This window comes from Neolamprologus brichardi, chromosome 7 (genome assembly GCF_056152115.1).
Source record: "Neolamprologus brichardi isolate AB-2024 chromosome 7, ASM5615211v1, whole genome shotgun sequence".
NCBI classification, from domain to species: domain Eukaryota; kingdom Metazoa; phylum Chordata; class Actinopteri; order Cichliformes; family Cichlidae; genus Neolamprologus; species Neolamprologus brichardi.
This window is the reverse complement of record NC_142110.1, coordinates 8,348,595-8,364,112: the sequence shown is the minus strand read 5'-3', so window position 1 is coordinate 8,364,112 and position 15,518 is coordinate 8,348,595. Positions and strand designations below refer to the sequence as shown.

At 43.0% G+C, this 15,518-nt stretch overlaps 1 protein-coding gene across 3 annotated transcripts in view; it reads left to right on the top strand.

Moving 5' to 3' along the window:
* The window catches only part of LOC148101928 (liprin-beta-1-like), a 28,358-nt gene extending 13,003 nt beyond the window's left edge, over window positions 1-15,355 (top strand). For 2 of the 3 annotated variants that reach the window (XM_087842997.1, XM_087842998.1), the window contains exons 6-10: window positions 6,081-6,286; window positions 7,085-7,174; window positions 8,096-8,209; window positions 8,487-8,618; window positions 9,388-10,786. In XM_087842997.1, coding sequence (XP_087699123.1) covers window positions 6,081-6,286; window positions 7,085-7,174; window positions 8,096-8,209; window positions 8,487-8,618; window positions 9,388-9,531 — 686 coding nt within the window. In that variant the 3' untranslated portion in view covers window positions 9,532-10,786. Of the gene's footprint in view, window positions 1-6,080; window positions 6,287-7,084; window positions 7,175-8,095; window positions 8,210-8,486; window positions 8,619-9,387; window positions 10,787-15,094; window positions 15,157-15,270 lie in introns of those variants that run through there. The other variant, XM_087842999.1, reaches the window with a different exon arrangement.
* Window positions 15,356-15,518: the final 163 nt, after the last annotated feature.

Below are 15,518 nucleotides of genomic sequence, written 5' to 3'. Positions count from 1 at the left end.
TCAGCTCCCCCTTGGACCTGAGCTAGAACGGCGCCCAGACCCTCCCCTGAGGCGTCCGTCTGCAGAACGAAAGGCAAGCTATAGTCAGGATATCCCAGCACTGGAGCGCTTGTCAGCCTTTCTTTTAGGGTCTTAAATGCCTTCTCGCATTCATCTGTCCACATAAAGGGTGGATCGGTGGCCAGACTTTTCTTTCCCCCTCTCTTTTTCTTCCTGGGGTCACCAGCAGTTAGGCGGTACAGGGGAGCAGCTAGGGTAGAGTACCCACTTACATACCGCCTGCAGTATCCAGCAAATCCCAGGAATTGCAACACTTCTTTGCGGTTTGTGGGCCTCACCCAGTTTTTCACCCTGCTGATCTTTTCTGGGTCTGTCCGGATCCCCTCAGCAGACACTAAGTGACCCAAATACTGAACCTCCTTTCTCACTAGCTGGCATTTAGAAGGCTTTAACTTCAAGCCATGCTCCCGAAGCCGATCGAACACCAGCTGCAGTCTTTCCAGATGGTCATCAAAGGTTTTGGAGAATATAATGAGATCATCAAGATAGATTAGGAGGTGGGTGAAGTTCAGGTCGCCAAAGCAGCAGGTCATGAGTCTCTGAAAGGTGGAGGGAGCATTCTGGAGTCCAAAGGGCATCCGATTTGCTTCAAACAGCCCCATAGGGGTGCTGAATGCCGTCTTGTGTTTGTCATGCTCCGCCACCTCTACCTGCCAATAACCAGAAGTGAGGTCAAGGGTGGAGAAGTATCTTGCCTGCCCTAGAGCCTCCAGAGCTTCCTCTATTCTGGGGAGAGGAAAAGCATCTCTCGTGCTGCAGGAGTTCAGTTTCCTATAGTCAATACACAGCCTTAGTGATCCATCTTTCTTGGTTACGATCACGACAGGTGAAGCATATGGACTTTTGCTGGGCCTGATAACGCCTGCTGCCTCCATTTCTGTCAGCAACCTTCTCACATCCTGCCACTGTGATGGGGGGATCTTACGGTAAGGCAGTCGAAATGGCTTAGAGTCGACCAGAGGGATTTCATGCTGCACAGTCTTTGTATGGCCATAATCCAGGGGGTGCTGTGAGAACACACCTACGTTCCTTTCCACCAGCTCTTTAAGAAGGGAACGCTGGTGCTCGTTTTCGACGTCTGCGCCACTTAAATCCACTTCCTGGCTTGCCACAACGTGGTCCATACCCAGGCATGCTTCTCTGCCTCCGCGAATGTGATGACTGCCCTGCATCCTGTCTGAAAAGTCCACAATACTTTCCACCAGAGATGCCTTGGCCAGATGCGTGTGAGGCTTGATAGTGATAGCATGCTGGGAGAGGTTCATCACTCTTACCGGGGCACATCCTTTCTTTACATCAGCAAGAACTCTGGCGACCAGGATGTCTTGGCTGAGCTGCAGGGAGGGATGGCCTTCAATTAAGACTGTATAAGTCTTTCTTTGTGGTCCAGCTTTTATTTTGCACATTAAATCCATCTCTTTCCCAGCTTGAATGTGTACCTTACGACCAGTGTAAACAACAGGGCCCACTGTGTCATCCACATCACACTGTTCAGTGCTCTCAATCTCCAGCAGGGAGGTGTACCACTCCGGATGAGTCTCCTTGACCTGGAGAAGGAACTGCAAGCCGTAGGTTGCCTGGAGGTGGCTTCTGGAGGCACGGAGGACATTAGTTCCTACAAGCAGAGGAACAGAGGAGCGGTACTCTGTGTTAGTGACAACAAAAGCGGGCACACCCTTAAACTCTCTCCCCAACAATTTCAGGTCGATGCGTAGCACACCATGGTAGGTGACACTCTGGCCCCCTGCACCTTCTATAGGTATCTTAGAAGGTTGTAGCTTTTGTTTATGGAGGGTGGGGTGGCTGCGCCAGTACTGATGCGTAATACTGGTTATCTGGGAGCCAGAGTCGATGAGTGCCCTGCACTTCATTCCGTTGACTTCCACCTCTCCCTCATTCCTGGGACCAACTAGGGGAGTGCTCTCTCCTCCGTCACCTTTGTTCACCTGCACTGTGGGGACTTGCTGCTCACCCATGGTTGCCCCGGCGACCATGGGCTTTATCAGTTTAAAGGCTGAGCTGAGTAAGTGTTTCCCTCCATGGGGGTCACAGGCTGAGGATCGCGTGCCCATGTCTGATCAGGCCCTGGGAGCACTGCTCTGCAAACCCGGGCTATATGTCCTTGCTTCCCACACCGGTAGCATGTGACCACTGACATTGGGGTTGCAGCCCCAGGAGGTGGTCGGACTCTCAGTGGAGTGGCAGAGGATGGAGCATCAATTCTCGATTCAAGGTGGGTCAACTTGGCCATCTGCTCCTCCTGGCTCAATGCTAATTTCTTGACCATCTCTGCTAGCTCTGACCACTCTGAGGAATGTTTAGCCTTTTCTGCCTTCACATTCACACTACACTCTGATGCCACTTGTACCTGGGCATAAGTTTTCTTTGACTTGTTTTGAGGCTGGAATCTCTTTGTTTCTGTTGCTAAATTTCGGAGCTCAGCCTGCAGCTCACGGAAACTCAAAAGCCGGGGCTTCATTGGCGAGATCCTCGCATACACATCTTCATCATTAATCCCCCGTATGAACTGCCGGGTGAGTTTACTGTCACGGTCAGGGAAAGGCTTGCCTCCTCTTTGGTTTTCTTCCACAGCTCGCAGTGTTGCCTCCAGTGCTATAGCATATGAACAGGCAGACTCCCCAGACCTCTGAACACGCTCATAGAAGTCCGCTAGTAGATCTGAGGAGCTCTGTGTGTCGCCGTGCTCTCAGTTCTTCGAATGCCCTTTCAGGTGTTTGGACATGGAGAGGTAGATTCAGGACCAGCTTTCGGGCTTCACCAGTTAGGTGACGCACCACCGTGGAAAAGCGTAGGTGAATCGGGAGCTCTATTGCCTCAAGAAGATACTGCATGTCACGAATCCAGTCCTCTACAAGGACCTTGCTGTCAGCACTGCCAGTGAAGGCTTGGACATTTTTCACTTGGTGAGTCTGTATAAAACCACCGTAGGCAGCTAGTGGGGGGTTAGCGTTGGCTGCAGCCCCGCCAGGAGCACTTAAAGAGGTATGCACCTGCTGGGGGGGTATACCAGGGTGTCCACTAACTTGGGGGTCTAAAGCAGAGGTTGGTACGTGCATTGAGGCATGGGTGCCGGGTGGGGCTATAAAACCTCCATGGGTCATATTCACAATAGGGGGCATGACAGTGTTGGAGCTTATAGCAGATGAGTGGAGGGGAGCTCGAGAGTCATGGACAGCAGCTAGTGGCATGCGGGGCAAACGGGGGGTCAGCCCATGCTTTGAACTTTCAAGGGTCTGCTCGGCTGCAGAACGATTATTCATTATGCCCACTCCCTGCACTGTTAGGGGGCTTGGCATGGTGGCTTGGGGGGCAGGTGTGGAATACAGATGGCTGGTGTATGCTTGGGAGCTGAATGGAACGGTCATCGTTGGGTAAGGAGTGTTAAATGATTGGTTCAGGGTGGGCTGCTGAGTACTTTGCACCGCTGGGTAGTTGGGATATGAGGCAACATGGGGTGCCGGTGTAGCATGGACACTGGCCTGAGGAGAAAAAGCAGGGGGCATAGTTATCTGTACATCTGGCTGAAACACTGGAGGGGCTGTAGTTAGAGGGCTGTGGTTGGACTGGCTTGTCTGATTGGCTGGCACTGAACTTGGGCGAATTTCAGATAGGTGTGAGGGCACCTGCATTTGGCCTCCATAGGCTGGCAGTGGTGGGGCATGAGCTGGAGCCACGCCAAGATCAGTCTGGGGTGAAAGCATGGTTGGTGGTGGGGTCTGTTGTGTGCCCAGCCCAGAGTCGGTGAGGTCCCTGATTGGGGTGTGATACTGTAGCCGCTGGCCAGTGAAGCTGGGGAACTGGGTGACCAGCTTCGACTTCACTGATGACTGTTGGTCCACTGTACGGACGCTAGCTGTTGCCCCTTCATTCAAAAGGTGAGGCTGTGCCCTCTTCGGAGTGTCTGCATAGTCTCTCATCATTTTCACTGTCCTGTATTTCCAATTTAGCTGCACCAAAAAATGTATGTGGGTTGTATGCTTTTCAGTGTGAGTAAGTACAATCTATTTCTAGTAAAATAGAACACAACACAGATGTATGACAACTATCATCTCATAACGCAAAAAAGAATTCACAAAAAAAACAGCATTAAACTCAGAGTGCAGTTAAACAACTATCTTCAACACAGAGGTTGTGAATGACACAAATCAGAAGCAATTTCTTAACCGCATTTGATGATTATCATTATAGACAGGGAACATCAGTTAACATTCTCACTACAATTCAAGTCTCTGAGTCTTTTTTTTTTTTTTTTCAATGACAGAAAACCCTCAAATGAAACCACCCCAAGATTTCACTTTCAAAGGATATGCCTGGGGAGGTGAAAGTCCCAGTAATACAGCTGCACAGGCAGTTATATACTTAGTTCAGTACCCCGTCAGACGGCAACACCTCTTACTGCAGCAGCGTAGCTGGGGGTGTCGGCATTGCTTTCTCTCCGGTCTCGAAGTGCCACAAATCCGGGTCACGGCACCAAAGATGTAACCCAACCAGTGCAGGGGCCTCCCTACACCCCGGACTCTGCGTTGTGTAAGTTTGTGTTGGATTGGGGTGCACAGTAGAGAGACCAGTCGGACACAGGCGTTCAATTTGTGGCTCGGACCGCGCCGTTTATTCAGATGCTGGGGCAAGCACCACTCCAACTCTGCTGCTGGCCCTTTGCAAATCACAGTAAACACTGCGTGATTATCGACATAGTAAAAGACAACAACAAATATATAAAAAACACATTAAGCAAAAATAATCATGTCTTTACAAAATTCCTCGGTCTCAGGAATGTGTATGAGACAAAACTAACATAGCTGGACTACCAGCAAACTGTAGCTGGAAAGCTAATGCTTCATCTTGCATTACTTTTCCCGAATGAGTGCTCTGCTAACTAGCGGGAATGTAGCCCGAAATCGCGGCAGATATTACCAAATGAAACATGCACACAAACTGCTCATACTCTCATCAGACAATACATGAACCTCCCAACAAACACAATATATGCTTAGCAAACCGCCATTTTACACAGTGGAACACTTATTTTTAAACAAAAAACCAATGCAGTACACCTCTGACAGTGCTTACCTTTGCAAATCACAGTAAACACTGAACAAAGATGGCGCCCGCGCGAACAAGAAATCTGAACTACGGTGTCCTGCAGAGGACAAATGGTCAAAATTGCTAAAATTTACAATGTATATGCAGCTCAACAGCGACACCTTGTGACCTATTCCAGTCACTGCCTTACATATATATAACACAAATGACTTGGCATGACATCATTTGACATGAACTGGTGAAAAGTCGAGAGAAAAAAAAGTTCTTTAGTCTGATCAATCAGTATTGATGTGACGAGGTGTATTAGTGCTTGTGACATGGGTAACATGCAAATCTGTAAAGGTGCTATCGATGCTGCAGCATAATTGTAATGTGTTCTGCCATCCAGACAATGTCTTTAAGATCTTTGATTATGTTAGCAAGATTATGCCAAACCAGATTCTACTTTAATTAAAGTAGCAAAGGTCTATAAGAAGGGTCCAGAAAGGAGAGGCAAACCTGTTGTAAGGATGGAACATTTGTGACTTTGCCAGCCTTTTGTGTCCTCATCAGAAGGCTTAAAATGTTGCTTAAAAAAGGAGGTGATGCAACACAGTGGTAAACATGTTCCAACCTTTATGAAATACACTTTTTTTTTTTTAACATACGCTTTTTCTTTTAATGACAGTTATTCAGTTTCAACATTTTTATAAATTGTGTATTCAGTGTTGGCTTTAAATAATGTGATTACATTTTACACAGCATCCCAACATTTTGGAAAATTATATTGTGTTCTTCAATTACTGTTAGTGCCTGAGCCACAAAATGATTGATGTCCTCTGTAATCTAGCAGATGAGAACTTTTACTCACTAAAGCTTGTCAACAAACATCACATGCAGCATAAGATGACACTGCAGTCTGTCTCTGGACTAATTTTATCCTCATATTTATTCCTGTTGTGATTCTTTTGTCTCAGGTTCCAAAGCTATAGACTACTCCAATGGTTTGTTTGACTGCCAGTCGCCTACGTCACCTTTTATGGGTAGTTTGCGAGCGCTTCACCTTTTGGAAGACCTAAGAAGTGTCCTAGAGTTGATGGACTCGGAGGAAAGGGAGAGTCTACGATGCCAGATCCCCGACTCCACAGCTGACAGCTTTGTTGAGTGGCTCCACGGTCACATGGTAAGACCCTTACTTGTGGATGTTAGAAATATCAGTTGGATTCATGGAAAGAGATAAAGTTTATTAGCAGGTCTTTAGAAATTAAAGCAAACAGACCACTTTTTGCTCTTCTGCCATCCAGAAAAGTGTAGCCTCAGGGTAAACCGTTGTAGCGCTCGTGTTGCATTTTCTGTTTTTGAAATCGGTGCAAGTTGTGTAATCTTGCCAGATCTCTCTTGGAAATTAGATTTTTAATCTCAATGAGATTTTTTTACCTGGATAAATAAAGGACTAATAATAAATCAAAAAATCATGGAAGGAGTTTCTCCTGTGATGGCTGGGCATGACGCCCTTCAAACAAACTGTAGCACAGCTGGTTTGATTCTGATTGTTGCGTGTGCCAAATTAAAGCTGTATTAATACAGAACAGTGTGGGCAAACAGTCTTGTATCCAAGTCCACAAATGGCTTGTTTGCTAAGCGAAAACGCAGAACAATTGTCCTGTACTGCTGGGTTCCCATGGAATCCAAGATGGATTAGCTGTATTGGTGTCACAGTTGATGTGCAGCAAGAAACGCACAGACTTCTTGTGAATCAGAGCAGTGACTGGCTGCAGGCCAGTGAGAGTTTTTGTGTAATACTGTAACCCACTCTGTGTACAGCAGTCTGAATGTGAGCTCTCCATTTCAACCATGTAAGGTTTTATTTGTGCAGGGTGAAGTGGTGTAGCTGCTCAGGCACTTTGATGTGAAGAATTTCAGCTGAGAACATTAGTAGACATTAAAGAGTTCTTCTAATAATTTATTTTTCTCTCCCCAGTCTAACGGACACATTTCATTGGGTGGAGGTGACCACTACCAGGAGAGGCTTTCACGACTAGAGAGTGATAAGGAGTCTCTTGTGCTTCAGGTACCTGTCTAGCAGTAATTCCATAATTTTACCATCTCCTCCACCGTCTATTTTCTGTAAAAGTCCTGTGAAGCTCATCGATGTTACTTCTCCCTCTCATCGACCAGTCAAAAACAAGAAGGGGCAGGACTTGCGTTATCAACACTGTAAACAATGGCGGGCGAGAAAACCATTTTTGTAACCTAGCAACATCAAGCATTGAAAGAATGCTTGAAGCTCTAAAAATTAAGTCAGGGGTTTGACACACAAAAAACACTTACTGATAAATATTGTTTTACTTAAGAAAATACTCCTAGTACTTAAACCAACGCAGAGTTAAAAGGTGAAAATGGAGCACAGCCTGACGTCCTTAATAAACTCAATAAATCTGCTGCTGCTCTGAAAACGTCAAGAAACCGCAAATTTCTGAATAATAGTTCACATAATGCTTTATTATTGAATTCATTTTTGTTTGTTGATTTTTAATGAATTTCCCTGGGGTGGCAAATGGTTACTAATGTAATTATTAGCCAGTGTTTGTATAATTTATGGGTAGCTACAGGTGGACTCTCCAGGATCTGGAAAGGAACTGAAACATTGTAAAACCTAACTGGAGGTTTCAAAGCTTGCTCGTGTTTCTGCCCCACATGCAAAAGATTTATTGCACTTGAACTGTGATCAGATTTGTTTAGTTCTCTCCCTCACTGTTTTTAGGAGCAGGGTATCTGTATATGTTGATTGCATGATTCTAAAGCTGCCGCCACCCCTGATGTACTAAGAGAGATTTCTCTTCTGACTTGAAACTCTTAAAAATCTATAATAGTACAAAGAGTGGAACTGATAACTTTGGCTCATCATGTTCTTTAATAACTTGGCCCTTGGTTTGTTTAATATCAGGCTTTGCTGTCCTTTCTAAAAATGTGTTACCTTGTGTTCATGCAGGTGAGTGTACTGACAGACCAGGTTGAGGCTCAGGGGGAGAAGATTCGGGATCTGGACTTGTGTTTGGATGAGCACAGGGAGAAGCTCAACGCCACAGAGGAGATGCTGCAACAGGTCTGTGTGTGTTTGTGTGTTTGTCTTACACTCTGAGGATGGGAAAGTTTGGGTGGTGCTGACTCTCAACTGGAAGAGCTGAGTTCACACCCTCCTGTCAAGTAAACATCTACTGTGTGCACTGCTGTGCTAAGTTTATAAGTGGATGTAACAGGGGCGTCTTGTTAAAACTGTTACTCATTGAGGCTTTGCAAATGACTTTTTGTGTCTCCACCTTTACACAATAATTCCTGTACTACCAGTGTTGTTTACACAGATTATTTGTTTGTTATTACAGGAGCTTCTGTGTAGAACTACTCTGGAGACTCAGAAGCTTGAGCTTATGTCTGAAGTGTCCAACCTTAAGCTGAAACTCAACAGTATGAAAAAAGAGAGGCTTGACTTTGATGACGGATTTAGGGACAGCGAGGTGAACTAATCCTCTTTGTTTCTGAATGTTTCTTTTCTATCTCACTTAACGCACACAGACACACACACACAGACACACACAGGCTCAACAATAATGAAACACTCATTTATTTTGTCCTAAATCTCGGGGAGAGAGGATCCCGTCTTATTATCAGTCTCAAAGTCATTTTTATTCCTTGTTAGTATTTGCTAAACTAGCCATTGACGGTATACCCACATTATTGTAATATTAATTGGATTTTTTTTTGTTACTTTATTAGACAAGATTTTTATAAAGATGTTGTCAGTCATTTGTTTACTAGAGATGGGAAGCTCTCTGCTTCCCAGATAGACCGAGCAGAATGTCTGGAAAGCTTTCAAACATGTCATGGTCTTGTTGTAGCAGCGCGGCCATCTTTTCCACCCCGCTGGAACAAAAAGCTGCTGTCCGTGTTCCGCCTCACAGCACATAAATCACTTCTTTTCTACAAGCAGCTTCCCCTCATTTTGTCACTGCTGCTGCTTGGAAGCACTGATTTGCTGCTTTCAAATGCATTTGTAGTCACTTTATAGAACTTTTTGCTGATACAAGTCACATTTGCAAGATGGAAGCAGTTAATGAGATGTTAAAATGATTCACTTAAATTTCATTTTGGAATCTTAGAGTTAAATTTTTATCTAGAGGACAAAAAAATGTGTGTGTGTGTGTGTGGGGGGGGGGGGGGGGGGGGGGGGGGGGGAATTATCCTTCAGTATTTAAGGTGTGACCTGTTCTTTGTTTCTTTTGTCAGGATTTGATTCTTGAAATTAATGAGCTGCGGTACAGACTGACTGAACTGGAGACTGAAAAACTACAGTATGAAAAGAAACTTAAATCCACTAAGGTGAGTCATCCCAGAGCACTTTACTGGCTGTGTATGTATCTTAAGGACTAGTTTTACCCTTTTTTAAACAGCCAAAATCCACCATTCTGTTTAAAGTCAATACTTAACAGCTGAAATGTTCTTTTATGCCCTTTAAAAAAATATAATATCTGTACATCTCTTGTTACCTGGATAAAGTTATTCATGCAACCATTTCAGCTGCTATTTGTATAGTATTATGCTGTAGTCACAGTAGGGAAAACAGTGGTTTGAGACCACAGCACAGCCAGAATTTTTGCAACTATGCAATGAGCATTTGGATCTTGTTGCCTTGGAAATGGTTCCTTTGCAGATGTGGACGAGGACTGTGATCACTCAGTCAGCTGGTATTTGCAGAGCGGCTTTGATGGATCAAAATGGTGATAATACAGTGTCGGTTTTAAATTGAAATGGGGTTGAGTTGGCATTTACAACCCTAATTCCTAAAAAGTTCAGATGCTGTGTAAAATCTGAAGGGGAGGGGGGAAACTGAATGCAATCTATTCATCCATCCATCTATGTTTTCTTTCGTTTATCCGGGGCTCTGTTACACTATTGGAGCAGCAGCCTAAGCAGAGAAGCCCAGACCTCCCTCTCCCTGGCTAACTCCTCCAGCTTTTTCAGGGAAATACCAAGGTGTTCCCAGGCCAGCTGAGAGATATGTCTCCAGCATGTCCTGCATCTGCCCTGGGACCTCCTCAAGGTGGCGGATGTCTCACCCAGGAGGCGCCCAGGAGAGATCCTAGTCAGATGCCCAAGCCACCTCAACTGGCTCCTTTCAACATGGAGGAGCAGCGGCTCTAATCTAAGTGTCTCCCGGATGGCTGAACTCCTCACCTTATCTCTAAGAAGAGGCCAGCCACTCAGTAAAAGCTAATTTTTCTGCCCCTTGTATCTGCAATCTCGTTCTTTCAGTCACTACCCAAAGTTCGTGACCATAGATGGGACGTACACCGACCGGTAAATTGAGAGCTTTACATTCACGCTCAGCTCTCTCTTCACTACAATGGACCCGCACAGCATCCGCGTCACTGCACCCAGAGCACCAATCTATCTTTCGATCTCCCACTCAATTCTCTCCTCCCTCATGAACAAGACCCCGAGATACTTAAACTCCTCAACTTGGGGCAGGAATTCATCCCTGACCCAGAGTGGGCATTCCACCCTTTTCCGCCTGAGAACAATGGCCTCAGATTTGGAAGTGCTGATTCTCATTCCCACTGCTTCACACTCTGCTCCAAACTGCTCTAGTGTGAGCTGGAGGCCATCATCTGATAAAGCCAGCTTAATCACATCATCTTTGAAAAGCAGAGAGGAGATTCTGAGACCACTGAAACGAAAAGCTTCTGCCACTTCTACACCTCCTATGGACTTTCTGTCCATAGGAGTTCTAACTTTTTGGAATTTTTTTGTACTTGCAATGTGTTTGTGATTAATCTGCAAAAGTTGCAAATCTGTTGACATATGTGGCCAATCTGTTGCTGTCTACGTACACAGAATTTTGCATCAAAAATGTATTTATATTCAGGGTCCAGCCAGAACATCATAAATTTGAAACAGAAATTTCAAAGTTCCTCCACAAATGGTGCCACACTGCTGCAGGATGGTGATTCAACTTCTTCAAAATGACACTGGTGCTCAGCAGCCTTCCTTTTTATGTGGGATATAACCACAATGCAGCCACTGACTTGAGTCCTCTATTGCAAAAAGGCTCATCATAGATGATTTGCACTCACTGGAACAGTGACTCTGATTGATTGCAGTGTAATGGGGTGTTATGAATTAGATGACATATTGACAAACCTTTACCAAATTGTCTGAGAAGGAGTTCAGTTATTTTGAGTCAAATTGCCTTCTGCCAGGTAACTGATGCAATTGCTTTGAAGGTGGTCAGTCAGAGGCTGGGGGATTACTAACCACCATGTTTTTTTTCCTCTCTCCTGGTCACAAAGAGTTTGTCACCCTTTTGCCTCTTAATCCAATCCCATTAACAACATCTAAGATTTTTTCGTGTTATTTAGGATTTTTTTTCCTTCTCATTCAGAGATTCTCATGGCTGTTTGAATGCTGTGAATTTAGGTTTTGGTTGCAAAAGGAAACGAGTTCAAATATCAAATGGACCCTTAATTGTTACAACACAGACAAGAAAATTGTTTGTTTTACAGTTTGAAAAGAGAAGTTAACCAAGAACACAAAAAGCTAAACTAAACTAGGTGAAGGCCAGCTGACTATCAGACTGCCACCACCCTTTTATATGCTGACGTTAGAAAAGGTGAAGGAGGGACTCTGCTTACTAGAATTTTCCAGATGATTGCTTTGGATGTTTTCTATCGTATGCTTCTTGAACTGCATGTAGTAACTGCGTGTAGCTTTGGGGGTTTTGTTGTTTGTTGCGGTGCCTACTTTTAATCTGCTTTAGTGGTCATTTTCCTGGAAATTTAGATATTCAACATTTCTTGATCTCTTTTTATCTTCTCTCCTTCCCATTTCTGTTTTCTTCTTCTTTCCGTGGCTTGTCTCTTTACTACGGAAGCGTAGAGCTGCCACCCAGGCAAAAGAAAAATACAAGTGTATCACGTTATAACGTGAAAAGTTTATTGTTCTAACAAGATACTTTTCACGTTTGTACAATATACTATCACGTTTGTACAATATACCTTTCACGTTTGTACAATATACCTTTCACGTTTGAACAACATAATATCACGTTATTACAATATACATAATTATCACGTTCGTACAATATAATTATCACGTTCGTACAATATAAATATCACGTTCGTACAATATAATTATCACGTTCGTACAATATAATATTTATATTGTACGAACGTGATATTTATATTGTACGAACGTGATAATTATATTGTACGAACGTGATAATTATATTGTACGAACGTGATATTTATATTGTAGGAACGTGATAATTATATTGTACGAACGTGATAATTATGTATATTGTAATAACGTGATATTATGTTGTTCAAACGTGAAAGGTATATTGTACAAACGTGAAAAGTATCTTGTTAGAACAATAAACGTTTCACGTTATAACGTGATACACTTGTATTTTTCTTTTGCCTGGGTGGCAGCTCTACGCTTCCGTACTTTACTGCTAGTCACTAATGGCCAAACTTTCTAGCCTGAAAATCAAAATGGGCCAGATGCAGTATGAGAAACAGAGGAAAGAGCACAAACTCCAGGCGATGAAGGTCGGCTTTTCCCAGGATGACTGTTGTGCTTGCTGTATGATTATGGTTTTTTGACCTCTCCCTTTGGCACCTCTTCTTCTTCTTCTTCTTTTTAATTTTTGAGGCATAAAATGATTAAATCTGGTTAGATTCTGTTTTCACGCTCAAAAATGTATGTATTTTTGCAAATAATTTACTTGACCACGCATTACTGCATTTTGCTATAATGCATGGTTAAGTCAAGTGCAATCAGAAACACCACTTCCTTAAGTCTGCATTTACTAGGCACCAACTTTATAATTTCTTGTCCTGTTTAGTCTCTGATCCAGATGAAACTCTTAGAAAGAGGCTGAAAGAAAAACGTAAGGGGGGGTTTTATGTCCGTGATTTTATTATTGCACTCACCTCCACCCGTATTTGCATGAACGAGCATGAGCCATCTGAACTCTGCTTGTCCATTATAACCAGTTGCAGTGCTAGTACCCGACCACAGCGCGCCACATCTCAACTTTTTTTTTTTAATGGCACGAATCTTGTCACTGAGTTTTTAATGCCCGGCTACAACAGCAACAAGAACAGTTTGCCTTGTGTTGTTAGCAGGAATGAAGAATGAACTGTTTGTTGTGACCCTTCAGACTGCTTACTCCACCTTCTGACTCATGTCTTCCAACGTTAATCACCTACCTCTCTTCACCAGCAACCTGTGTGTGCGTGTGTGCGCACCCTGCTAACCTGTCCTGCTGTTGTGCTTTTCAGTTTCTTTCATGTACAGCTGTCTTAATAAATGTCCACTTTCCCATCAGTTATATATACTATACTCTACATTCATCTGTATAGAACAGTTTCATTTTTCATGCACAGCACACGCACTCTCCATGATTCTCTATATTGAAGTACAAATTACAAGTGTCCATTTTAAGAATCCTATTGACTAAAGCAAAAACACAAGCTACCTTCATGTCTTGAGCATACCTTTTAAACATTTACAGTGCAGGTGAGGAAAAATAAGCGAGGCCCCCGAGTTTAATAACTAGTCAAACTTTTCTTGGGTAGAAGTAACCTTGAATAAACATTTGTAGCTGTAGACCAGACCAGTTTAATGTTTAACAGACAGTTTATCCTTAGGACTGCTTCTGCTCAGCCAGATTCTCAAAATGTTTCAGTATAAATGAGTTTCTTGAGGTCATTCTGCAGCTTTTCTATCAGGTTCACTCCAGAAGAAGGATTTTCTTTGTTTGTAGTCATCCTTGAGTAGATTTATCTCAAAGTTTTGGCCTTTTGTTTCACTGCCAACTAGGGATGCAACGATACCAATTTTTTCAAACCGATACTTGGATCTGAGTACTTGCCGATACAGAGTACAAAAAAACGATACTTCTACCACACACACACACACACACACAAATACAATTAATTGGAAGACAGGTTTTATTATATTCCCTGCCGATAAAAAATAAAATCTTAATAAAAATGACCACAAAAAAATTTCAAGTGAAAAATAAGCACTTCTGTTAAATTATTGCAGAGTCTCCACTTTGTAATTTTACAAAATATCACTGAACTATTGGCACTGTCTCGAGCTTTCAGAATAATAAATAAACACTTCTGTTTGGAATAAAATAAATACAAATTAGGTTTCGAATAAAATAAACTTTTAAATTATTGCAGAGTGTCCATATTGTAAACAAACAAACAAAATAATTCTTATTAAATAAATAATAAAATATAAAAAATTATAAAATAAATAATAAATAAAATAATAATTGGCCCCCTAGTGGCCAATCTAAAAAACTACAACAGAAATGACAAGCCTCCCTCTGATTAATGAAATAAGTTGGTATCGGTTCATGGTATCGGTTAACTTTTACGAGTATGAGTACACACACATTTTACAGTATCGGCCCCTGATACCCGATACCAGTATCGGTATCGGTGCATCCCTACTGCCAACAATAACAGTTTGAGAGATATAAGCATAATTTGCAGTGTAAAAAAATTAGGAAACTGAACAAGTGGAGGACAAAAAAAGTTCTGTTCATCCATCTGTTTTCTAAAGTATCAGAAATGTTCTCAGTGAAAGGGTGGCTGTGAAGAAAGAAGGGAAACTGGTAGAAAAGGCTGAGGTATGCCAAAATACACAAGTACTGAAAGGGACCGCTATCAGAGTGTGTGTCAGTGTGTTGAAAAGTGGAAATGTTTGAGCAAAGGTTAACATGTAAAACACCCGCTCACACCAACACTGTGTGTACGTTTGGTTTCTAAAAAGCAGTGTGGCCGTGATGTTGCTGGACTGACAGCCTGTAATGTTGCATCCTGTATGTTTAAATTTTACATATCCTCACATTTTAACACCCTCAAACTTCACACCAGGAACTCTTTCAGTAATCTTTTTCTCTCCTCTCTAGATGTGGAAGTCCAGAGGATGAAGAAGGCAGTGGAGTCTTTGATGGCAGCAAATGAAGAAAAGGTACATGTGACCAACTAGGATTCACCGTGTATCACATCCCAGCTACCCAAAGCTGCTCCGGGGGGGGGGATAAACTGACCTCATTTTTCTTTTTCATTACCTTTTCCTTTGCAGGATCGTAAAATTGAAGAACTGAAACAGTCACTGCTGCGGTACAAGAAAGTACAAGACATGGTGATGTCCGTGCAGGGAAAGAAAGGTTACAATCTAAAAATTTAAGTATTTTGACAAATTTACATAAAATTTGATTCACAGCATTTAAAAACTGACATTAATGATGTGCTAAAATAATGCATTTTAAGCTTTAGCTGCCACACAGGCCCTTCAGCTATCCCTGGGTTGCTTGCCTTTTCCCCTTGTTG